The sequence below is a fragment of the Lampris incognitus genome, chromosome 16, assembly GCF_029633865.1.
Source record: "Lampris incognitus isolate fLamInc1 chromosome 16, fLamInc1.hap2, whole genome shotgun sequence".
NCBI classification, from domain to species: Eukaryota; Metazoa; Chordata; class Actinopteri; order Lampriformes; family Lampridae; genus Lampris; species Lampris incognitus.
Window position 1 is genome coordinate 9,215,978 of NC_079226.1, and position 24,761 is coordinate 9,240,738.

Genomic DNA, 24,761 nt, shown 5'->3' on the forward strand with positions numbered 1-24,761 from the left:
ATTTGTTGTGGTGAAAGTGGTAACTGAAAAAAAAAAATGGCGGTTAAAAAATTATGACAAAAACACACATTTGAAAGATGTCCACACGTTCTTGTATTCACACACACACACGTACTAACGCACAACTAGCCGAAGTTGCAGTTATTCACACACGCCCCGTCGTGCAGCTACGAAACAAAATGTTCAAATCAACAGGAGCACAAATACACACTCGGTCAGTTTCTTCGCAAACACACGGCGCATCAAAACACACGTACACACACCGACAGTGTCTCATGCACCTTGGAACAAATGTTGGAAAGTAACGCACACGCACACATGCACGCGCAGCCCCGGAGAACCCACACTCACGCCTACAAACAACGATAACAAATAAACGTGGAACACAGCCGGTGAGGTCGTTTCAGACGGTGCTCTCCAGGATCCAGTCAGACCCGCACCGCCCTTTGTTACACTCCTCCCCTTCCTCCTTAGGGATTAGCATACCACTCATGGATTGGCTCCGTTTGTTCCGCATCATGCGTCCTAATTTGGGCGGCCCTCCGCCCTGTTGGGAGGGGCAAGGAGTCTTTGAGCCTTCCTCGCTAAGCGAGTACCTCCTGGCCTTGCCCCTCCCTCCCTCCTCCGTGGGGAGAGTCTGGTACTTGGCGGTGACGCGGGGAGCACGACGCAGGATGGGGGTGTCTTTAAACCGCAGTGAGGGGTGGGGGCTCGGAGAGGGCGTGTGGCTGGAGAACGGGGGAGGGAAGGGAGGTGGCGGCTGGTTGAGCGAGGTGGAGTTGTTGCGGTTGGTGTTGAGGTGTTCCAGGGGAACGATGGAGGACATGTGCGCAGAGGAGGCGGCAGAGGGCGAGCGAGGCAAGGGGGAGATGGTGCTGTCCGGGGTGGCTGTGGCTGAAGAGGAAGAGGAGGCATTGGCACCTGCGGGGCCGGGCTTAATGGGAGTGGGTTTTCTCTTGGGCTTGCCCAGTGAGCCGGTGGCGGCCGACGACGCGGCGCTGACCGACCGCTCGCCACCTGCTGATGAAAGAGCTCTTTCTCCTACCGCTGAGCCTCTCTCTCGCGACCCTCTCTCCCCTGCCACTTTTTCCCTATCCCCGATGGCGGCTTCGAAGCCTGCGGTCGGGCCGCTCGCCGCCCAGGGCTTGCTGAGGACTGACGTCGCCGTGGAGCAATCAGGCAGCGAAATATCGGAGGAGTTGGTCATGGTGTCCTGCCTCCCCCCTCCACCTTCTCCGCCCCTCTTCTTCCCGCCCCCTGAGAGGTCGTCCAATCCGAGCACACCGTGTTTTGACGCACTCGGAGTCACAGTGCATCCCTGCGACTGCTGCTGTCCATTGGTCTGCGAGTGGACGTTGGTCATCGCCATGGAAACCCCTTTTCCACCCTCACCTTGGTTACACACCTGAGGAACAAAAGAGAAAGAGAGGTTTCGATTGTTTGTCCATATTGCTTTTGAAAACACACTCCACCTCTATATAATGGTTAGGATGGAGTTCTTGGGGGGGTGGGGGGGGGGGGCGATGTACAGATGAAGATTAAAAATAAAGCTAAAAATGAGAATTCACTCATTCATCATCAGCCGCTTCTCCGGGGTCGGGTCGCGGTGGCAGCAAGCTAAGTAGGGCACATCCTCCAGCTCCTCCTGGGGGATCCCAAGACATTGCCAGGCCAGATTGGACATGTAGTCCCTCCAGCGAGTTCTGGGTCTACTCGGGGTCTCTTCCCAGTTGGACCTGCCTGGTAAACCTCCAAAGGAAGGCGCCCAGGAGGCATCCTCATCAGATGCCTGAACCACCTCAACTGGCTCCTTTCGACGCGAAGGAGCAGCGGCTCTACTCCGAGCTCCCTCCGGATGTCTGAGCTCCTCACCCTATCTCTAAGGCTGAGCCCAGACACCCTACGGAGGAAACTCATTTCAGCCGCTTGTATTTGTGATCTCACCCTTTCAGTCACCACCCAAAGCTCATGACCATAGGTGAGGGTTTGGAACGAAGATTGACTGGTAAATTGAGAGCTTTGCCTTCCGGCTCAGCTCCCTCTTCACCACAACGGTGCGGTACAACGTCCACATTACTGCTGATGCTGCACCAATCCGACCAAATCCAAAAACGAGAATATATTGTCAAATATCTGAACTTGTCCTTCTTTAACTTAAACCTCGCTTTCATGGCCGGAGTGGATAGACAGATGGCAGACGGCAACAAAATAGATATACATTGACAAACAGACAGTGGCTAGATGAATACATAGACTTACGTAAACACAGACAGACAGACACAGATAGATAGACGATGGACAGACATATGAAGAGACAGACAGACTGGTAGGTGGACAGACAGACAGTCACACGCACCTTGTATCGTATCATCAGTATGATGATGAACACGAGCACCGAGGCCACTATTATCCCTCCGATGATGATGATCATGGTGCCACCGAGGAACTGGGACTGCATGAAGTGACACCTCATGTACTCGGACTCGGTGGAGAACTGCACACAGCCGACCACGCGCGTCGCCGTCAGCGAGGTGATGGCGTCGTCGTAGATGGCCAGCACGCAAAGGTCGTACTGCGTTCCCGCCGCCAGGTTGTTGACCAGGAAGTTCTTGCTGGTGGGCGGGATCATTCTGTGGAGGGAGAGGATGGGCAAGATGGAGATGGGGTCGGGAGGGAAAGATGGACGTTAATATTCTCTGAGAATGGACAGACCGGACTCGGACACCTTCCGTGAAGCTGGTACACAAATGAAAAACCGGACAACCTCATTCAAAACAAACCAAAGCCTCCAATATGGTTTGGATATGGTTGTGAGCAACACAAAGGACACACAATACGTAGTAAACGGGTGTTATAATACCTGCAGAAAAACCAGAATGTTCCTTTAACTGTGCTCTAACCTCGGTCTTAATGCCCTACGACAGTAATGTGGGTTAATGTTATGAAGTGCCGTGCTAAATGATAAATTCCTCGTTGCAGTAATGAATACATTATAATGAGAGAGGAGCTCGACAGGTACAGAGCTGTACCCAGGCCTGAAACCTCAGCACTTTTATAATGCAGCGGCCCAGAGCCGGCTTACTAATGGCAGCTGTAGGAGCACAGAAGACAACAACACTGACCGAATAAAGGATAAAAGAAAACATGGAAAAGAGGAAGAAAGCCACTTTATTTTGTCATTGTACAGCTTACAGTGACACATGTTCTGTACATGTAACCCGTCCTGTTGGATAGGAGCAGCGGGCAGCTGCAGCACCCAGGGACCAGCTCCAGCTCTTCTTTCCATTGCCTTGCTCAGGGGCACAGGCAGGAGTATCAACCCTAACGTGCGTGTCTTTTTGATGGCGGGAGGAAACTGGGGGCCCACGCAGACACGGGGAGAACATGAAAACTCCACACAGAAACGGCCTGGGGTTCGAACCCGGCACCTTCTTGCTGTCAGGCAACAGTGCTGACTGTTGCATTGCTGTAAAGCGCCTTGAGGAAATGTTGTAGTTTGTGATACTGGTTTATACACACAGAATTAACTCGACTTGACTTAACCACCGAGCCGCCTGAGTAAGGATTAAATATGGGTAAATATTTCAGAAATCAAGCAAGAAATGGGAAAACAAGTCATCAGGTACAACATGAACAACAGTGAGTTTATGTCTGGCGGTTTTGTTTATTTACACCGGGTCCAGAAGGGTTTCAGTTGTATGAAATACTGGTGTGTTTAGCATTCAGCTCGGCCTTGGAAAGCGGTACTTGTTCGTTTTGGATTTCCGTCGGTCACGTTGTAATTCTTCACCTGACACTCGCCACGTTTTGGGAATAGCGGTGCACAACGTTCGTCCTTCACTTTTCCAAAAATAGCTTGTCAGCTTTTCTCAAGTTTCCCATTAAAATGCTAATCGGATTCCTCATTAAAATCAAAGCCAGGGTGCAGCTCGAAGCTTGTGGCCGGCCCGGTGTTCCGAGGGAGGGCCGGCCGGCCGGGCCGGGTTCTAATCCAGGCTGGAATTAGTGGTGGGTGAAGGTTAAGAAGAGGGGCTCTGCAGGGAAAGGTTAGCGGATGAGTGTAAGTCACTAAAGTGCCCCCGCTGTGTGTGTGCGTGTGCGTTTGGTATAGTGTGAGCATTTAAATGGCCGAAGTGGACTAATGAGACTGTGGACGTTCTGACCCTGACTATTCTCCTCTCTGCCCCTCTCAATGTTTCCATCGTTACAGTGATGAACCCCGGCCACAGGAGTCTCTCTCTCACACACACACACGCTGTGGATGGATGGATGGATGGATGGTGTGTGTGTGCGACTATATATGTGGTTTTAATTATTCAGTTATTTTCTTATTTGACCCTGAATGCTTTCAGTGCTGCTTCTTTGATGATTTCATTATTATTGCGGTGAGCTTTCCCTGCTACACACACACACACACACACACAGACACACACACACGGGAAATCAAATCAATACGTGCACTGACATAAGCACGCTTGCGAGTGTAAACAGCCAGTCACACTTGCAGCAACACACGTCCCATTTACAGGGTGTCATCTGCATAAGTGCCTGTACACTAAACTGTCAGAAATTAAACCTATTAAATACTTTAACCATTTATGGCTGAGATATTACTATTATTATTATTATTAATAACCCCTAATTGGATAATATAATAACTCCCTAACTTATATAATATTTTATATATATAACTTAGTTAAAAGAAACACTCAACGGTAGGGAAAGTGCTCAACAAATAAGGAGCAAAATAATCCAGTGAGTCAAGGAAATCCTTTACGAGACAGTACAAGCCTGTTTCATGCTATAAGCAACCGTCAGCTGTCAGTAAAAAAGTTTTAATACAGTTTAATAAAGTTTTTTCCTGTATCTGTGTTGATATTCCGCTCATCATTGGTTGAGCACTTATAACACCATTGTCTGTTTCGGAAAAAAACGTTATATATATATATATATATTGAATAATAATAACTTCCTAATGGGAGCAGCCAAAAGTAATAATAGTAATAGTAGATTATTATTACAATAATTATTTTTTATTTTTTCTAACGTTATCAATGTCGCGTGAGAACGGCGTTGTAAAAAGTACTTGAACTTGCATTAGATTAAATTGAAGTTTTTAAAGTTTCCTATGAGAAACGTCAAACATTTTGGGCAACTCATACATATCTGTCTGAAAACCCAGCGAGAGGAAAGTCTGTCTGTGACTGATGGTTTGAAAAACAAACCTGACAGATGGATTTCAGAAGTGTGAGGATGCCGAGGAAACGGGATGTTTTTCAGTCTTTCCATCTGTAGTGGGAAGCTGCACCGTATACCCTATACCAGTGTTTCTCAACCGGGGGTCCGCGGACCCCTGGTGTAATTGCAAGGGGTCCGTGAAAATAAAATATCTTTAAAAAAAAAAGATCCTATGACATTTATAGAAATAGGATTATTTCACTCAAATGTGACTGAGACCCTTATCTACCTAAACTATAAAGGGTAACAGGACTTTTTTCTCTAATTACATCTGTTTCACAAGTGTAATTTATTGTATTTTAATAAGAGATCTCGCTCCCGTTTGCATTGTTAAAAGTTACTGCATAAAAATGCTGTTGTTACATATATCTGAAAGTTACTGAATACATATTCTGTTTTGTTACATATATCTGAAAGTTACTGAATGCATATTCTGTTTTGTTACATATATCTGAAAGTTACTGAATACATATTCTGTTTTGTTACATATATCTGAAAGTTACTGCATAAGAATTCTGTTTTGTTAACTATATCTAAGGTACAACTGAAAGCTCTTATTTTTGCCCCAAAGAGTGAATAAATGCTATAATGCAATTTAAAATGCAGTTTCTGCTGTTTCTACAAATTGCAACCCCCCTCCCCCAAGATCAGGTGGAGGGGTCCTCAGGGTAGATCAACCACTGCCCTATAAGATGAAGTGAAAAGGCCGTGCAGCTGATTTCTATCTCGCACATCTGCAGCTGGCACACACAACATCTGGTCCCAGTGATTTATCTTAATATTGTAATTAAATGGGCGTCATTCAAGTCTGATGTTTGTCCTGTCTGGAAGAGGTTTACTCCAGCCAAACAATCTGAAAGTACTTCATTATTCACCAAAAAACAAACAAACAAAAAGTCATACTGCAGGTGTCCGGGTGGCATGGCGGTCTGTTCCGTTGCCTACCAACACGGGGATCGCCGGTTCGAATCCCCGTGTTGCCTCCGGCTTGGTCGGGCGTCCCTACAGACACAATTGGCCGTGTCTGCCGGTGAGAAACCGGATGTGTGTGCCCTGGTAGCCGCACTAGCGCCTCCTCTGGTCAGTTGGGGCACAGGGGACTAGGGGGAATAGTGTGAACCTCCCACGCAGTACTTCCCCCTGGTGAAACTCCTCACTGTCAGGTGAAAAGAAGCGGCTGGTGACTCCACATGTATGGGAGGAGGCATGTGGTAGTCTGCAGCCCTCCCCGGATCGGCAGAGGGGGTGGAGCAGCGACCGGTACGGCTCAGAAGAGTGGGGCAATTGGCCGGGTACAATTGGGGAGAAAAGGGGGGGGGCATGCTGCCTGGCAACAGTACAAATCTACAAATGGTAGTCTTGAGGGAGGCGTCAGTAATACAGGCATGTGTGTGTGTATTGTGCTGTACTGATGGCAGCTCAGACCTTACAAACCACATTAACAAAAAAACCAAACGGACAAGAGAAGCAGGTCCTGGTTGCTGTGGCGGTGTGAACCGCGAGCACCAGCGGCTGCTCTTCGTCTCCGTTGGCGGTCCAGAGTCAGCGTTTACAACCCCGGCGCAGTCAGCTAATAACCAGAGCAGACCAGTTTGTGTGTGAATTACCACCATAATGACGCTCCATCCATTTCTCTCCCCCGAAACCTCTCCCCCCGAACAAACTCTCCACGCCAGACGCTGCTGGACACACACCAGTCTGGGATGACTGTTCACAAGCCATCCCGTTCCCTCTGGGGTTTGTTTGTTTTGTCACTTTAGCACAAAGGAATTTAAATTTCACAGCGAGTTTTTGTTCTCCATTTGAAATGCAAGCTGCGGCAATTCCTAATTCAAGGAGGCGGATTCACAGCAGGGTACTGACGGCGCGTTTCTGTCTGCGTTCTGGCAAATTCACCAAGTACGGTGTTGAGTTTTTTCACACACATACGACACCTCGTCGATAACTACGAGAGCTGTGAGCGTGGTGATGTCAGCCGGGCCGGCTCGGTGACGTCCGCCGGGCCGGCTCAGTCAGCGTGGTGAAGTCCGCAGGGCCGGCTCAGTCAGCGTGGTGAAGTCCGCCGGGCCGGCTCAGTCAGCGTGGTGATGTCAGCCGGGCCGGCTCGGTGACGTCCGCCGGGCCGGCTCAGTCCGCGTGGTGAAGTCAGCCGGGCCGGCTCAGTCAGCGTGGTGATGTCAGCCGGGCCGGCTCAGTCAGCGTGGTGATGTCAGCCGGGCCGGCTCAGTCCGCGTGGTGAAGTCCGCCGGGCCGGCTCAGTCAGCGTGGTGAAGTCCGCCGGGCCGGCTCAGTCAGCGTGGTGATGTCAGCCGGGCCGGCTCGGTGACGTCCGCCGGGCTGGCTCAGTCAGCGTGGTGATGTCAGCCGGGCCGGCTCAGTCAGCGTGGTGAAGTCCGCCGGGCCGGCTCGGTGAAGTCCGCCGGGCCGGCTCATTCGGCACTGATCATTTGTGTGTCTCGGCTGAGTCTTGCTGCCAGTACTTCAAATCCTACAGTGGGCCGATGATTGCTGAGATCATTACACTAATCTATCTGCAGCACTCTGCCAAGCCCCCCACCCAGCAGGGGGGGGGGTGTGCGCGCAATACTGTTTGCGTGTCGTGCATCGGCATGTTGGCAAGTCACGTTTTAGATGTGTGTTTGCACGTCCTTGTGTGTGTGTACATTGTGCACGTCTGCATGCGTGTTTGTACATCCTTGTGTTTGCCTGTTCTTGTGTGTGCAAGTGTCTGGCTGTTATTACAAAAAGAGTGTGTGAGGGATAATTTGTTTCTGTAAAAAAAATAATAAAAAAAAGGGTGGTGTACACATTGTGTGAGTGTGTGGGTACGACTGTTTTTGGGTGAGAATGCACATCCCTCTGTGCATGCTCTTCAGTCTGTGTGTGTGTGCTCCCACTTATGAGAGGATGCATATTTGCTTGTTACACCAGTCGTCGCCCCCCCCCCACACCAGCCTCATCCTCTCTGTGGCTTGTCTTGTCGCTCACATCTGGCATTCTGCCAGTTCCCATCACCGACAGCAGTAAACCAAGCGTTTAGACCAGCAGCCGCCCCCTTAACCCATTGTGTGCCTCTGAGCAGAGTTGTAAAAACCAGATCCAGAAAGTAAATGTCCAAACCGTGTATTTGCTCCAACCATGTTACTAAACCAGATGATTTCATTAGCTAGTTTCCCCTACCTAGTTGAGGAGTGGTGTTAACTAGACTAGCTTTTACACCTCTGCCTCTGAGAGAGAGTGTGTGTGTCCCCCTTTTTTCTCCTCAATTGTATCTGGCCAACTATCCAACATTTCCGAGCCGTCCCGGTCGCTGCTCCACCCCCTCTGCTGATCCGGGGAGGGCTGCAGACTACCGCATGCCTCCGCAGATACATGTGGACTCACCAGCCGCTTCTTTTCCCCTGACAGTGAGGAGTTTCACCATGGAGATGTAGGGCGTGGGAGGATCACGCTATTCCCTCCAGTTACCCCTCACCCCCAGAACAGGCGCCCCGACTGACCAGAGGAGGTGCTAGTGCAGCGACCCGGACACATACCCACACCCGGCTTCCCACTCGCAGACACAGCCAATTGTGTCTGTAGGGACACCAAGCCGGAGGTAACACGGGTATTCGAACCGGCGATCCCCGTATTGGTAGGCAACGGAATAGACCGCTATGCTACCCGGACGGTGTGTGTGTGTGTTTTAATCAGCCTCTAATCTTTTTTTTTTTTTAATACAGGGGTCAGGACAAAGCCAGGAGGCCAAAATGATCTCTTAGTTGTTCTTTGTCTTTCATTGTTTCAGTGCTGAGATCATTCTCCTCTGATATCAGATTGTCCCCTTTCAGGCCTTTAACTTGACTAACTACTGTAGAAACTCCACAAGCAACAAATGTGCCCTATTCCAGAAGGAAAAGGCATTGAACTGGCAAAGATCCTACCAGTACTCCTGGGTCAAGTTAAACACGTGTAATTGCGAATGAGGGCTGAATTAATACAAGTGTATCCCGTGCTCAGTTGCCCCCTCCCTCGGCCCTCTTGTCGCCCTCGGGAGGTCAGAGCTGTGTCGACCTGCATCAGGGTCCTTGGGGACTCGACTGGACAGGTTCCAACCTCCAGTGTTTCAGTGATACCCTCTATTCTTGGCTTGCAAGTGGTGAAAACACTGATTTAGTATTCATATATTTCACCTAAACGTTTGGATAAAAATACATATTTCATAAATTCTGCCGCGGCACAGGATACGCAGACATCATAGTAAAGCTGTTGTTCACACTGGTTCTAATTACGACTATTAGCGGCTGATTGATCAGTGTGGGGGAGCCGAGGCACACGGCAGCCAAGTCAGATCCACACAGCCACTGTTTACTGACATAGTCCAAGTGTGGGAATGAATATTGATTTTGTATTTACACTTTGTTAATGTATTTATTTGGTGTATTAGTTAACTGCAGATGCCCCAGTCTACAGTAGCAAATGCTCAATAGCAAAAGAGGTTCTTTTTCATTGTTGCAGAGTGGCTGAATGGTGGAGCAGCCAGCATCTCTTTCTGTTTGCGTCAGTGTTAAATGATAATTGGCCATGTTTCCCTTTGAAGTAATTCCGATGTTCACACTTTATTTTCCCCCAAATTGATGTTTTTTGCTAAACCAAAAATAAAAATCAAACTACTCACACAGCTAGGAGCACTACCGGAGATGTTTAGGACTGAAGGCCTTAAGAAAAGATACACACACATTGATGAATAAAATATTTACCTTGTGTTCTAATGTCTTTTGCGTTTTAAGGACCCCTCATACATTAAATATCTCTAGATATACTTTTATTAATCCCCTTGGGGAAATTCATTTTCTGCATTTAACCCATCCTAACTGTGTAGCCAGGAGCAGTGGGCAGCTGCAGCGCCATGGGACCAACTCCAGTTCTTGTTTCCATTGCCTTGGTCAGGGGCACAGATAGGAGTATTAACCCTACCATGCATGTCTTTTTGATGGTGGGAGGAAACCAGAGCACCTGGTGAAAACTCGGTGAGAACATGCAAACTCCACACAGAAAGGACCTGGGACATACTCGGGTTTGAATCCAGGACCTTCTTGCTGTGAGGCAACCAACAGCTCGGGTCTTCTACTGGAGGCCTGGTAGTTTAAAGGTTCTGTGCAGTATCTTAGCTGTTCCTAGGACTGCACTCTTCTGTACAGAGGCCTCAGATGTTGTTCTTGGAATCTGCTGGACCCACTCTCCCAGTTTGGGGGTCACAGTCCCTAGTGCTGCTGTTACCACTGGGACTACTGTGGAATTAACCTTCCACAGTTCTTCCCTCAGGCCCTTGGTATTTCTCTAGCTTCTCGTGCACTTTCTTCTTGATGTTGCTGTCTCTCCGGATTGCTACATCAGTCATTACGGCTGTCTTCTGTTCCTTGTCGACCACCACAATGTCTGGTTGGTTAGCCAGTACCTGCTTGTCAGTCTGGAACTTGAAGTCCCACAGGATCTTAGCTCTGCCATTCTTAACCACCTTTGGCAGTGTCTCCCATTTGGACTTGGGGACTTCCAGTTTGTATTCAGCATGGATGACCCTGCACACTATCCCAGCCACTTATGCCTTTCAGTGTACGCTTTCCCAGCTAGCATTTTACACCCTGCTACTAAGTGTTGGACTGTCTCAGGAGTGTTTTTGCACAGCCTGCATCTTGGATCTTGTTTGGTATGGTAGACCCCTGCCTCAACCGATCTGGTCCTGAGTGCCTGTTCTTGTGCTGCTAAGATCATAGCCTCTGTGCTATCCTTCAGTCCAGCCTTTTCTAGCCACTGGTAGGACTTCTCTATCAGCCACGTCTTCTATCTGTTGATGGTACAATGATACATCCCATGGAGGGGCTTAGTCTTCCATGATACTTCCTCTTTTCTTCCTCCCTACTCTGTCTTCTGCTGCCTGACGTACTCACTCAGCAGTTTGTTCTGGGGGTGCCTCTTTCTGATGCACTCGTGGATGTTCCTGGTTTCATCCTGGATAATGGCTCTGACACTCACTGACCCTCGGCCCCCATCTTTTCGCTTATCGTGCAGTCTCAGGTTGCTGGACTTCGGGTGGAACCCCCCCCCCTCTCTCTCTCTCTCTCTCTCTATATATATATATATATATATATATATATATATATAGTGGAGAGTGGGGAATAAAGATAAAGCTTAGCGGGATGGCAAATTATGTCTTTGTGTTTGGAATATACACACAGATAGATAGGCAGAAACACAGATATAAATATACATATAGTCACAGATATATTTATAAATATACATTAAATTGTGGTTGGTACTGTTAGTTCCCCCCTGCTGTGTTATTGCTGATGTCATGGTTAAAATGCCTAACACAGCATCTTGCAGAGCACTGTGCTAATGGATCTGAGCTGCTCAGGAAGAGAAAAAAACCCTGCATCAGTTTTAAGACCAATCTAAATGTCTGTTTTACTGTGACTCCTTTTTCATATAAACCTCCAACATTCAGTCAAGATGGAGGTGGAACATAGGAGTTTTCTCTACTGTCTCAACCCTCATCACTCTGTATTCTTTTTTCTTCTTCTTTCGGCTTGTTCCCTGTTTTTCAGGGGTCAGTACAGTGAATTTTACTGTTTCCATTGGTACCATGTGAGGGCACAGCACCAATGGCGGCCATTGTTAACCCGGGCCTCAACCGATCCGGTATGGTCTTGTCAATCCGCATACTGATTTGGCAAAATTTTACATCAGATGCCCTTCCTGACACAACCACTAACCCTATGGACGGGGGCACAGGTAAAGCGTTGGATGCCATCCCAGTAATCATGGACTTGCGCCCATGCCTGTCGCATTTCCACACGAGTCTATATTGATATGCTCAAAATTAAAATAATTAAATGAGCTCTCCATCACGGTTGTGATGCTGCGCATAACGCAGCTTCATCTACTCACGTTTTAACAGAGAACATACAGAATGGATATGGTGAAGGAGAGGTCCTCTAGTTCTTAAAGCTCAGCAAGCAAAGGCTTAACATCTCCACATTTTATATTAAAGTATTACTCCTTACACAAAATAATTGAAAAGAAAAACAGAATTCCATTTCCACTCAAAATAATTATGGTTTACAACCTCGTCTTTCTATTCAAAAGCTATTTTTGTGGAAGAGTCTTTATAGGGTTCATGTCAAATTACTGCAAAAAAAGGTGCATGTTAGAAAAAAATAGAGGGCACCCACACTCATTAGAGGCCTCATTTAACCTTTAAAATGTTCACACAGTTTTGTTTTGACACACCCATGGACTTTTTTAGTGCTCAACTTTGTCTCAGAGAAGATGTAAAGCCTGGGTAACTTCTAAATTCACACACCAGCTGGCTAACGTTAGCGTCTTTGTAAACCTGGGTGACTGTTGGTTGCAACGGGTGGACAGTAGATGTCGGGGGAAGGAGTTACAAATAACCATCAGGCTTTGCTGCTTCCTGTCAGACAAACCCAAGGGCTACAAAATTCCATGAGGGTGTGGGAACAAATTTGATGCCAAAGAACATTTTATGAGCGAGACCCCAGGATCCTTTTTAGTGCTTACTTCAGTACAAATACACCAAATAGGATGGATGCTAAAGTGTTCCAGAAGTTTCTGTATCTCTAGCAAGCCAGAGTCTCCCTCCTCCCTTCCATCCTTGTTTTACCAGGTCTCATTATTTCACTTTAGCCTGGTCATCTCTCTCTTCTTAATGGATCGATGTGAATCTCTCCCCTTTCTCCCTTCTGATTGCACTCCTTCAGTTAAGCTGAGTCACTTAAATTCATCCGTAATGATTTAGCTGTTTCCTTAAAGCTTTGTGTACATGTTTAAAACCTTGATTTTTAAAGATTACACTGGCACGTTCCATTTTCTCTCGATCTATCTTTTGCCCTCATTTTATTTCTTTTGGTTTTTCGACATAATGTCCCTGACTTTGTCTTTGCTCTTTCATTGAGAGATTTTGAGAGAGATTTTGAGATGCTTTATTGATCCCTGTAGGGAAATTCCTCTCTGCATTTAACCCATCCTAGCTGTGTAGCTACGAGCAGTGGGCAGCTGCCGTGCAGCACCCGGGGACATGCATGTCTTTTTGATGGTGGGGGAAACCGGAGCACCAGGAGAAAACCCACCGCAGACACAGGGAGAACCTGCAAACTCCACACCGAAAGGAACTGGGATGACCCCCAAGGTTGGACTACCCTGGGTTTCGAACCCAGGACCTTCTTGCTGTGAGGCGACAGCGCTAACCACTGCGCCACCATGCCGATCTTTCTTTAGCTCGCATGCCTTCATTCCTTCCTGTTGTTTGGCTGGACCGGCCAGCGGGGCCAGCCCTACACCCGTGACTGTCTGTCGGTGATCATGTTTAGAGTGGCTGAGTGAGCAAGTTACACTATTGGGCCGCTGGATCAGATGACCAACGACGTCGCTGCTAAACACAGAAGTGGCAGTTTCCCTATTGGCTGATGGTCTTTCGAATTGAATCGGTGCAGCGCTAACGAATGGAATATGTTGCTGCTCCTGGATACTACCGAACCAATAAGAGTGGAACACTTAACAACAAATATCACTGGGGACCACTACAGAAAATTAAAGATGAACATTTAATATTCACATTATAGACATTACCACCGACTGTCCCGGTAACCAACAGGCCACAACAATGGCCATACACGGTCCAGTCATAAACCTGGTGTTTGTTCACACCTTTGCTGCATGTATTCTTTCCTTCCTTCCTTGTTTTACTAGGTCTCTTTCCTCCACTAAAATAAGTCACCTACATCTCTCTGTAATGGCATGGCTGTCACCTTCTCTTCTTTGTTCCGTCCTTCCTCCTCCTCACTCCTCTAGTTTAGCTGACTCACTTAAAATGATTCTTAATGATTGTCTTGTGCCCTTTACATTTGATGTTTACAAGCACAATTTCAACAGCGGCACTGATGTGTCATTCTCTCTCTCTCACATGCACACTCTTTTTTCATTTTTCTGTGTTCTGTTCTTCATGTCTTCCTTTTTTATTGCTGCATCTCCTTCCTTCCTTCCTTGTTTAGCCGAGTCATCTAAATCTCTCCTTAATGCTGTGCTTCAGTCGACTTCCAAAACCCTGTAGGCCACTTAGAGCGCTGGCACTGTTATGCTTGCCTCACAGTGTTTATGACACCATAAAAGAAGAATTGCAGCGTTACAACAGGATAAAGGCAGATATTTTTTTTTACCCTTTAAGCACAGCTGAACTAGGTGTTATACCCGGGCCGCAGGGACCACTGGCAAGACGGAAGCATCCCCCGCCCCCCGGTGTATACATTATAAAAACTCGAGACTCATCCCCCACTCCTCGTATGGCTCATAAAAAAGTTCATAACACAATTTGCTCAGTGCCTTTTTTTTCTTTTTGGACAAATGGCAACAAGCCCCCATGGCTTACCGGATCTACTGGAGGGGAAAATGACCTCCAAATGAACAAAGAATCATAATCAAACAATGGGAAGAAGAGATGAGAACCTGGATGAGGACAAACAGAGGGATGGATAGTTTTGTGTGTGTGTGTGTGTGTGTGTGAATCCTGTACCACTGATTATTCTGGAGATCATGCTTAGACTGAGGGATTTGCTTTGCATAAAGAGTGAAAATATGAATAATTTTCCTACATTGGGCTGCTCAGACAAATCAAATTCAGCCCATCAATATTACAAAAGCTGCTTCATTCTGTGAACCTGAGTAAACAGAGAAATGAGAGTGAGTCAGATAATGATATGTGGGTCTTCCGTACAACATGTCTCTTTAAACCAGATAATTGTGCCACCACACTGATGAGAAGCCATGGATGCCAGTCACACACAAACAAGTAAATGTGGTGACATTTAGAAAAATTTACTCTGATAGAAAGTTATGGATGCCTGTTTTACACACACACACACACATATATATATATATAAGGTACTCGATTCATAAAACTGATTATTTATTTTTATCCCCCCCCCCCTTCTCCCCAATTGTAATTGGCCAAACACTCCAGTGTTCCGAGCCGTCCTGGTCGCTGCTCCACCCCCTCTGCTGATCGGGGGAGGGCCGCAGACTAGTCGCCAGCCGCTTTTTTTCACCTGACAGTGAGGAGTTTCACCAGGGGGACGTAGCGTGTGGGAGGATCACGCTATTCCCCCAAATTCCCCCTCCCCCCTTAACAGGCGCCCCAGTCGACCAGAGGAGGCGCTAGTGGAGCGACCAGGACACATACCCACATCTGGCTTCCCACCTGCAGATACGGCCATTGTGTCTGCAGGGATGCCCGACCAAGCCGGAGGCAACACGGGGATTCGAACCGGCGATCCCCGTGTTGGTAGGCAACGAAATATACCGCTATGCTATCCGGACGCCCCCATAAAACTGATTGTGAGCTAAGACAATGTTTGACTTGTCCCCCTTTCTTCATCCTTTCCTCCATTTTTTTCTTCTTCGTTGAGAAATTCAGATGGCACATTGATCGGTTTCTCCCTTCATCTATTTTTGAAATTCATTTTAATTTCATACTTGTGGACATGATTCAGCTGCAGATCTATTCATCTTTGAGGTGAAGTCGAGATTCAAAATTTATTCCCAGTATGTGCAGGGACTGCTGACGGGACGAGACCTCGAAAAGGAGCGAGTGTGCAGGAAAAAAGAAAAATACATGTATGGATGTACGTTTTTATTTATCCGCCAGTCTTTATTTCCATCATGCATCCCTTCCTATTCTCCCTCCTGCTTTCTTTCAGGTAAGAAATGACTATTTGTGTGAGGTCACATTTCCTTTATAGTCATTTTATGGCCATCGTTGCTTCATCTAGTCATCCACTAATCAGTTAAGCCATCCATCCATTGATTTCCTCTTTCGCTCAGTCATTACAGGCTTCCTCTCATCCAGTCTTTAACTCAGGATAATAAACGGCACTCCATCAGAATGGGGGGACATTTTCTTTTGTGGCCATTTTATGGCCATCGTTGTGGACATGCTGTCGTCTGAGTTTAACTGTCATTGCCGCCCCGTCGCCAAACATGTCAATTAAACCACTGCTGTGTAAAACCCAAAGACAGCGTGTCTTCCCCCCGTTGTAGAGGTCAAGTGCAAAAGGTCAGTGAACGTCAAGAGCCATGCCAGTTTATCTGGGCCTCCTTCCCCTCCCGTAAGAAACGGGCAGAGGCTCAAGTTTCTATCAAGTGGCTTTAAAGGAAAAGAAGAAGGAGCAAAACAACACTAAAAGTTTTGCTCAGTTTGAGCAGCTTCAAAGGATTAAAACTAATAGTTTTTTTGTTTAATTTTTTGCCCATTGAGATTGTACAGCAGGTAGAATTGTCTGCAAAACTGCCTTCAAAATATCAGTTTCCTCATCCTCCCATCATGTTCACAGCCCTTTACTAAACACATACACCACGCATCCTGCAACAAAAAAAACATGGCAGCAAGGGCGTCTGGGTAGCATAGCGGTCTATTCCGTTGCCTACCAACACGGGGATCGCCGGATCAAATCCCCATGTTACCTCCGGCTTGGTCAGGTGTCCCTACAGACACAATCGGCCGTGTCTGCAGGTGGGAAGCCGGATGTGGGTGTGTCCTAGTCGCTGCACTAGCATCTCCTCTGGTTGGTCAGGGCGCCTGTTCAGGGGGGAGGGGGAACTGGGGGGAATAGTGTGATCCTCCCACCCGCTACGTCCCCCTGGTGAAACTCCTCACTGTCAGGTGAAAAGAAGCGGCTGGTGACTCCACATATATCGGAGGAGGAATGTGGTAGTCTGCAGCCCTCCCGGGATTGGCAGAAGGGGTGGAGCAGCGACCGGGACAGCTCGGAAGAGTGGGGTAATTGGTCGGATACAATTGGGGGGGAAAAATCTAGCAGAAAAAAAAGTTCAAAATAACAAAAGTGCTTAAACAAATGGATGGTTGGAGCTGAGGTAACTGATCAGGAAAAGATGAGGCCACAAAAGAAATCAGCGGACTGAAAGTCTCTAATTTTACAGATTTATTTCAAAAACAAAAAGCATAGCTCAGTTTTAACCATCTGCTAGATGGACCTTTAAAAAAAATGTGTTAACATTTTTGCTTTGCGTTGTTCTGCACGAGTACATGTCAGATTTATAAGATGATGGACATCTTAATTTAAATATATGTATTAGTTTAACTTTCTTCATTTGGCCAATGAATACCGGTAAGGATGGCTGAATGGCATCATTTGAAACGATGTGTTTGGAAATAGTTGTGTATCTGTGCTAACTATGCTAGCTGCTGAGATTTCTGGCTCTCAAAACCTTCCTTCGTTACGGCCTGGAATCTTTAGCTTGCTAAACAAAGATATAAGTATCATGAAGTAATCATTAACATAGCGTACAGTGTTTTATAACGTGGTAACCTCTTCACATGACATTTCTATGGGACTTCTGCATTACGTCGCTTGTGAAGTTGTGAGGTTAGCTAGGGCCGCCGTCACTCGGTGGCGCAGTTGCCAACGCTGATGCGATTTCACCAGAACCGAAGTATAAAATACTCAGCAATTCTTCCGCCATGTTCCCCGTACACTGTGCTGTTCACAACCGCCGTGTGCCGCTGAGAAGTTACCCCGACCACGCCGCCGTGCCTTTTGAAAAGCTTTAAACTGTCAATCAGCCGCTGAGGGAATTCATAGTGTGAACAAAGGAAACAAACGGTCGGCCTCGGAGGTGTGTCGGCGCATTATGTTGAACAGGGCTGGACTAAAGCTGAGAAATATCAATATGCTGGAAATCAATAAGCACCGAGTGAAACTTGTACAATATCTGCTCTGTGGAGAACAACAGAGCTGCTCCATCTCCCCCTTTCTGTTCTCGCCATTGCTTCCGCTCCATCTGGCTTGTTTCTCTCTATCCTCTTTCTTCTTTTTCCAACTCTTTCTTTGACTTTCCTTCTCTCTTGAGCTCCTCGTCTCTTCACCTCTCTCGTTTGCCCCCCCCCCCTTCCCTGTGTTTTGGTAATGAAAACAGGATCAATGGGTTGTTGCTTTGCGCGGGCAGAGGCGTCGAATGGAAATCAATCTGCTATCTAAAGACGAGGGAATCGGCTCCTCTTGACTGCAAAACAACTCCAAGAAATACCGACAGCTGCGGTGCCTCAACGCTAACTGCACACTTCGGTGACTATTTTTTACTAAACGTATGGCTTCATTTCAATGAAGGACATCAGTCCCAGTAGATGAAAAGTCAACACTTCTGTGCAAATGTGATAATATATACGCATTTCCTGTTATAAGTCTGCCAACATTTGCTCCCTTGCTGGTTGAACTGAGCCATAAGTATGGAGTACTGAACGCGTACACATCCGAGTACTTTGTCTCCAGACATGTCACATACGAAAATAACAATATGGATGTTGCCACCCATACTGAACATACACAACCAACTGATCCCCCTTTCTTGTTCAGTGTTGCATAACAAACTTAACTGATAGGTGTCCGGGTAGCATAGCAGTCTATTCCGTTGCCTACCAACACAGGGATCGTCAGTTCGAATCCCTGTGTTACCTCCGGCTTGGTCGGGCATCCCTACAGACACAATTGGCCGTGTCTGCGGGTGGGAAGCCGGATGTGGGCGTGTCCTGATCGCTGCAGTAGCACCTCCTCTGGTCGGTTGGGGCGCATGTTCGGGGGGGGGGACTGGGGGGAATAGTGTGATCCTCCCATACACTACGTCCTCCTGGTGAAACTCCTCACTGTCAGGGGAAAAGAAGCAGCTGGCGACTCCACATGTATCGGAGGAGACGTGGTAGTCTGCAACCCTCCCCCGATCGGCAGAGAGGGTGGAGCAGAGACCAGGATGGCTCGGAAGAGTGGGGTACTTGGCCAGATACGATACGGGAGAAAAAGGGAACCCCCCCCCCCCCAAAACAACCCCAAACTTAACTGATGGTTATGCTTATCAGAAATGCTTCTTGAATTGGTTGCCTTTTGTTGGCGGACACACAACAGCCTTGACCTTTGTGTTTGGTAGTTGGATTTTTTTCTCCCCAATCATACCCAGCCAATTACCCCACTCTTCGGAGCCGTCCCAGTTGCTGCTCCACCCACTCTGCCGATCCGGGGAGGGCTGCAGACTACCACATGTCTCCTCCGATACATGTGGAGTCGCCAGCCGCTTTTCACTTGACAGTGAGGAGTTTCCCCAGGGAGACGTAGCGCGTGGGAGGATCACGCTATTCCCCCCAGTTCCCCCTCCCCCCTGAACAGGCGCCCTGACCGACCACATACCCACATCTGGCTTCCCACCCGCAGACTCGGCCAATTGTGTCTGTAGAGATGCCCGACCAAGCCAGAGGTAACACAGGGATTTGAACCGACGATCCCTGTGTTGGTAGGCAACGGAATAGACTGCTATGCTACCCGGACACCTATCAGTTAAGTTTGTTCATAATATATTCTGTGTTGTTTGTGCACTTTGGACTCCGGGTTGGGAGCAAACACCTCTGTCTTTGCATTGGCAGACAAGGTGTGACGAGTCCCACATGACCCCTGTGACAGAAGGCGGCGTTGCTGTGTTGGTTTGTCGATGATGTTCGAGCCCATCCTCATCCTGGTATGTAAAATATCAACATTTTTGCCAAAGCGTGGAAATGTGACGTGCAAAGTAACCTTCCCCGTCTGTAAGGACATGCACTGGGTCGACCACGACCTAATCTTAACCATCTTAACCTGGATGTCACATCAGGCCGAACCACTGTAGCAGGAAAGCTGCTTACGCCAGGTAAAACCAGCTGCAGGTGTGCAACACTTCTGTAGGGGGGTTAACAATGGGGACTGTGAACACCCAGCGTGTCTCTACACAGACACGAAAGAGGACCCTGTGCATTCTCATCCCACGGTTTCCTATACTGACGCTTTGTTCATTGGTTATTTTGAAGAGGTTGCTTTGTGGGCGGCACGTCATCTGGGCCTAATAAGCACGGCCTGCCATTTGGGTCAGAGAAAAAAAGAGGATAGAGTGGAAGAAAATATAATGTAGAGAATGAGAGGCCAACTCTTACAGCTCCGCGGAGACCGAGGGCTGAGAGAGAGCGAGAGTTTGAGTGATGGAGAGGAGGGGGGCAAGGTGTGGCAGTGAAATGGTATTTTATCGATTCTCGTGCGGAAACTCTGGTTTCATTCGCTGCGTTTCCGAGACTGGCAGAGTGCAGGCTCAGCAGGACCTGTGGTGCCGCTCAGGTCTCAACGTCTCGCTAAACAACGCTTCTTCAGCAGTGCGGCAGGTTTCCAACACTGGAAATCCATGCAGGGTCATTATGGCAGTTCTCTCATCTACCCCCCCCCCTTTTTTTTTCTCCCCAATTATACCCGGCCGATTAGCCCACTCTTCCGAGCTGTCCTGGTTGCTCCTCCAACCCGTGCCGAGACGGGGAGGGCTGCAGACTACCCCATGCTTCCTCCCATACATGTGGAGTCGCCAGCCGCTTCTTTTCACCTGACAGTGAGGAGTTTCACCAGGGGGATGTAGCACGTGGGAGGATCGCGCTATTCCCCCCAGTTCCTCATCCTCAACCCCCCACCCCGACCGACCAGAGGAGGTGCTAGTGCAGCGACTAGGACACATACCCTCATCCGGCTTCCCACCCGCAGACACAGCCAATTGTGTCTGTAGGGATGCCCGACCAAGCCGGAGGTAACACGGGGATTCGAACCGGCCATCCCCGTGTTGGTAGGCAACGGAATAGTCCGCCACGCCACCCAGACGCCCCTCATCTATCCTTTTCATCATATGGAGGTTTACTTTGCTCATAAAAATGGCAAGTGTGCAGATGCGTCATATTAAAGTACGAGATATGAGAGAGTTGGCATAATTAGCTGTGTTTTATGACTTAGTTAATGAAATAGACCATAACATTTGACAAACAAGGCCTTCTCACCATACAAATGCACTACTTTGCTTTTTGGAGGGGGGGGGGCTGGGGGTTTTATGTGCATTGCTCACTGGTGCAACATTTTCGAGCCTAAGTTGATTGTATTTTGGCTGAGCAGCGAGTCTGATTTGGCTTTGGTATCGGACGGGGAGACGTTTCTTCCCATGCACCCCCACGTCTCTTCGATGCAGTTAAAAACCTACGACGTCATGTGGACTAGGTAGACGGCTATAAATCCCATTGGCACCCGTCTTTCGATGATGTGTACTCTGAATGATGTTAATGGCTGAATTATGTACGGAGATTAGGGATGATTTGAAAACCGGATAATGGCGTCGGATTCAACTAGAAAACCATCTCTTTGTTGGGTGATTATATATTTGTGTATTGACAGGGAAAGAAAAAGAGGGATAAAGTATGCTACATGCACTCTGACTTTATCTAAGTGGGTTTTTTTCTGCAGTCTTAACTATTCCAACAGCCTATACGACATAATCGTCATCATGTGACTGACTGTTGATCCCCCTGCATTCACTGTCTCTTGTTGATGATGCGTATTGATGAAATATGTATAAGGATTACCAGCGATACGAGAGGAAGATAATACCCCCCCCCTCCCCGGGTTCCTATGAATGGCCTACGTGGTTTTTAATTCCCACTATCCCCTCCCATCTCTGTAAATATTTAGTTCAAATAACAATCATGCTCAGCGGGATAGATGTAATCTGGATAATCCTGAATAAATGGCAAAAGTCAAGAAAGACTGGTGGAGAACTGCTTTCTGTAAAGGCCATCCCAGTGACTAAGCAGGCGAAGACACAGACCGTGCAATTTGCATTTCTGTGCATTAATGCAACTTAAGTCTGTTCTCACTTGTCTCATTTGCCCTCGATGTAAGCCTGGGGAATATATAAATAATGTCTTTTATCGTCTTTCAATGGTATGGTATTGGGATGAAATTTGAATATTGCCATATGGTACAGTATTTTGTTGGCCAACTTAACGATAAATAGACTATTTCGCACAAAATTTGGGGTGAAATATTTGAGGGAGTTTTTTTTGGGGGGGATTTTCTCCCCAATTGTATCCGGCCAATTACCCCCCCTCTTCCAATCCGGGGAGGGCTGCAGACTACCACATGCCTCCTCCGATACATGTGGAGTCACCAGCCGCTTCTTTTCACCTGACAGTGAGGAGTTTCACCAGGGGGACATAGCGCGTGGGAGGATCACGCTGTTCCCCCTCCCCCCTGTATGACCAGAGGAGGCGCTAGTGCAGCGACCAGGACACATCCACATCCTGCTTCCCACCCTCAGACACGGCCAATTGTGCCTGTAGGGATGCCCGACCAAGCCAGAGGCAACACGGGGATTCGAACCGGTGATCCCCGTACTGGCAGGCAATGGAATAGACCGCCCCGCTATTTGAGGGAGTTTTATTGGAAAACTAGTTATGGTTTGCAATTATACTTTACATTAACAAACAATGTGACCAACTTCAGTTGGATTGTTGAATGTGGTATTTTTGCATATTCATGATGCAGAGGAAGATGCAGAAGACAGGAAGAAATGGAAATGGAGGATCCGCTGTGGCGACCCCTAGCGGGAGCAGCTAAAAATAGTAGTAGTAGTAGTAAGCAGATATCATGATATTTTCCATGTTGCTCAGCACTACCTCATGTTCTCTCTCTTCCTGTCACTCACAAGAGGAAGACTATCCTCCTTCTAATGGGTCTTTTTCCATCTGGAGTAATACAGCAGATATTATCTAGGGATGACTGAACTCTACACTGCATCTCCTATACCACGGCTTCAGACACATTTTTCTCAAAAGGGGCAATTTCAAAAGGATTCAGGAGAACATCTTACGTGTTGTGTCAGCTTTAAGACCATAAAATCTGTTTTTAGCTCTTAGTGTTATCGACTGAGTGGTTTCGAGACAAATAAAAACTGCTTGAGTGCCACTAAATCAAGATCATTTTGAGTTTATATTTGGATTTGAGTGAGATGGACATTTTTTTCTTCCTCTCAGGAGCATTATTCAAGAAGTATCAGAACTTAATGTGGATCTCACTTGTTATATCGAGGCAAAGTACATGAGATAAAAGTACGTTTTATGTTTTCTCCCCTGTCCAGGGGAAGTTCCTACCTCTAGTCAAGACATCCCGTCTTTCTTTCGCCCTTGAATGATGACTCATCTGACAGTTCTGCAAAATACTGAACAGTGTGGTTTTTTTTAAGTCTTACCTGTAAACCAGCGAGTCGTCCTGGCTGCCATTGTACTGAATCTGGAACATTCTGATGCCCGGAATATTCCTCTGAAAGTTAAACTTGATCAGCGCGGTCGACGACGTGGCCTCCGCGATCACCACCCGCTTATCCACCCCGCTTTTCACATCCCCCGTCACGTTGCTCCCGTTGGCGCCGCCCCGGGTGGACGTGGATATGTCCGATGAACCCGGGTCCGGTTCCTGGATGTTGTTGGTGTTGTTGGTGATATGGGGGAGCTTTATGATCACCAGATCCACGGTTTGGTGAGCCTCGCCCGCAGGGTTGGAGGAGATGCAGCTGAAGGAGCCGGTGTCCTTGACGGTGCTTATGAGGATGTCCAGTGTTCCGTTTGTGAAGACCAAAGTCCTGGAGGTGTTGGATACCAGTTTGCCCTCTGGAGAGATCCAGTGGATCACTGGTTCTGGATCACCCCGCGCCTTGCACCTTTGGATGGAGAAAACCAGGAAAGTGGACCAACATTAGAGGAGAGACCGATTACGTCTAAATACACTGAAACGTTCCAAGACCAAACGAAGACAGATCCATGACGCAGCAGTTGTATTCAGCCGTCATTTAATCAGCTGTTGTCACCATATTTCATTCATACTATTTAAGGGCATTTTCCCATTTTAGCCAGTGCAAATTAATTGGGGAGTAAAAACACACCAAAAAAAGACAAAACGAGTTTCATCTTGTAAAAATTCTCCTTCGCTGGGTCAGCAAAATTTCAGGACAGGCTGTGCTTTATAATCCATTTTTAACTTTATTAAAACCATTTTAGTCATGAAACAGAAATGTGGAGCGGTGTGTGTGTGTGGGGGGGGGGGTAAAGTTGATTAACCACATTGGGGTATTACACAGTAATGAGAATTTAGTCCAAATAATCTAATGGATGTGTATGAGTAGACAGACGTTTTACGTTCATCATATTTAGGACATTTATCAAACATGAAAGGAAATTTTGTCTCCCATGAGCTTGACAATTTAACAGTAGATTAAAAATGTGATGAATAGAGGAACATGATTCCACCGAAGAGCTTTAATGAAGAATGCCAGAATATTTTCCATATATTAATAATAATAATGGATTACATGTATATCGTGCTTTATATTATTATCATACTGTGGAGGATGACGGAAAGGAGACGAGACCACTTCTCCTTTTTTTTTTTTTAAATTTATTTCTGATTTTTCCCTTTTTTCTCCCAATTTAGTGGCCAATTGATCCCTATTTTAATTCAAACACCCACCCTCGTATTGCATGCGTTCGCCAACTGCATCTCTCCGGCCGGCAGTCTCGAAGGAAAGCACCTCCCCACTTTCGTGACAAGGCGACTCCAGGCCGAACCACTGTTTTTCCGACA

General features: G+C 47.3%; 1 protein-coding gene across 2 annotated transcripts in view; it reads right to left on the minus strand.

The window, feature by feature from the left end:
• Window positions 1-403: 403 nt before the first annotated feature.
• LOC130126434 (leucine-rich repeat and fibronectin type-III domain-containing protein 5-like) overlaps window positions 404-24,761 on the minus strand; it is a 45,541-nt gene continuing 21,183 nt past the window's right edge. The window contains exons 6-9 of one of the 2 annotated variants that reach the window (XM_056295948.1): window positions 23,374-23,841; window positions 2,357-2,630; window positions 1,085-1,405; window positions 404-1,009 (exon numbers count right to left, since the gene is read on the minus strand). In XM_056295948.1, coding sequence (XP_056151923.1) covers window positions 404-1,009; window positions 1,085-1,405; window positions 2,357-2,630; window positions 23,374-23,841 — 1,669 coding nt within the window. Of the gene's footprint in view, window positions 1,406-2,356; window positions 2,631-23,373; window positions 23,842-24,761 lie in introns of both variants that reach the window. The other variant, XM_056295949.1, reaches the window with a different exon arrangement.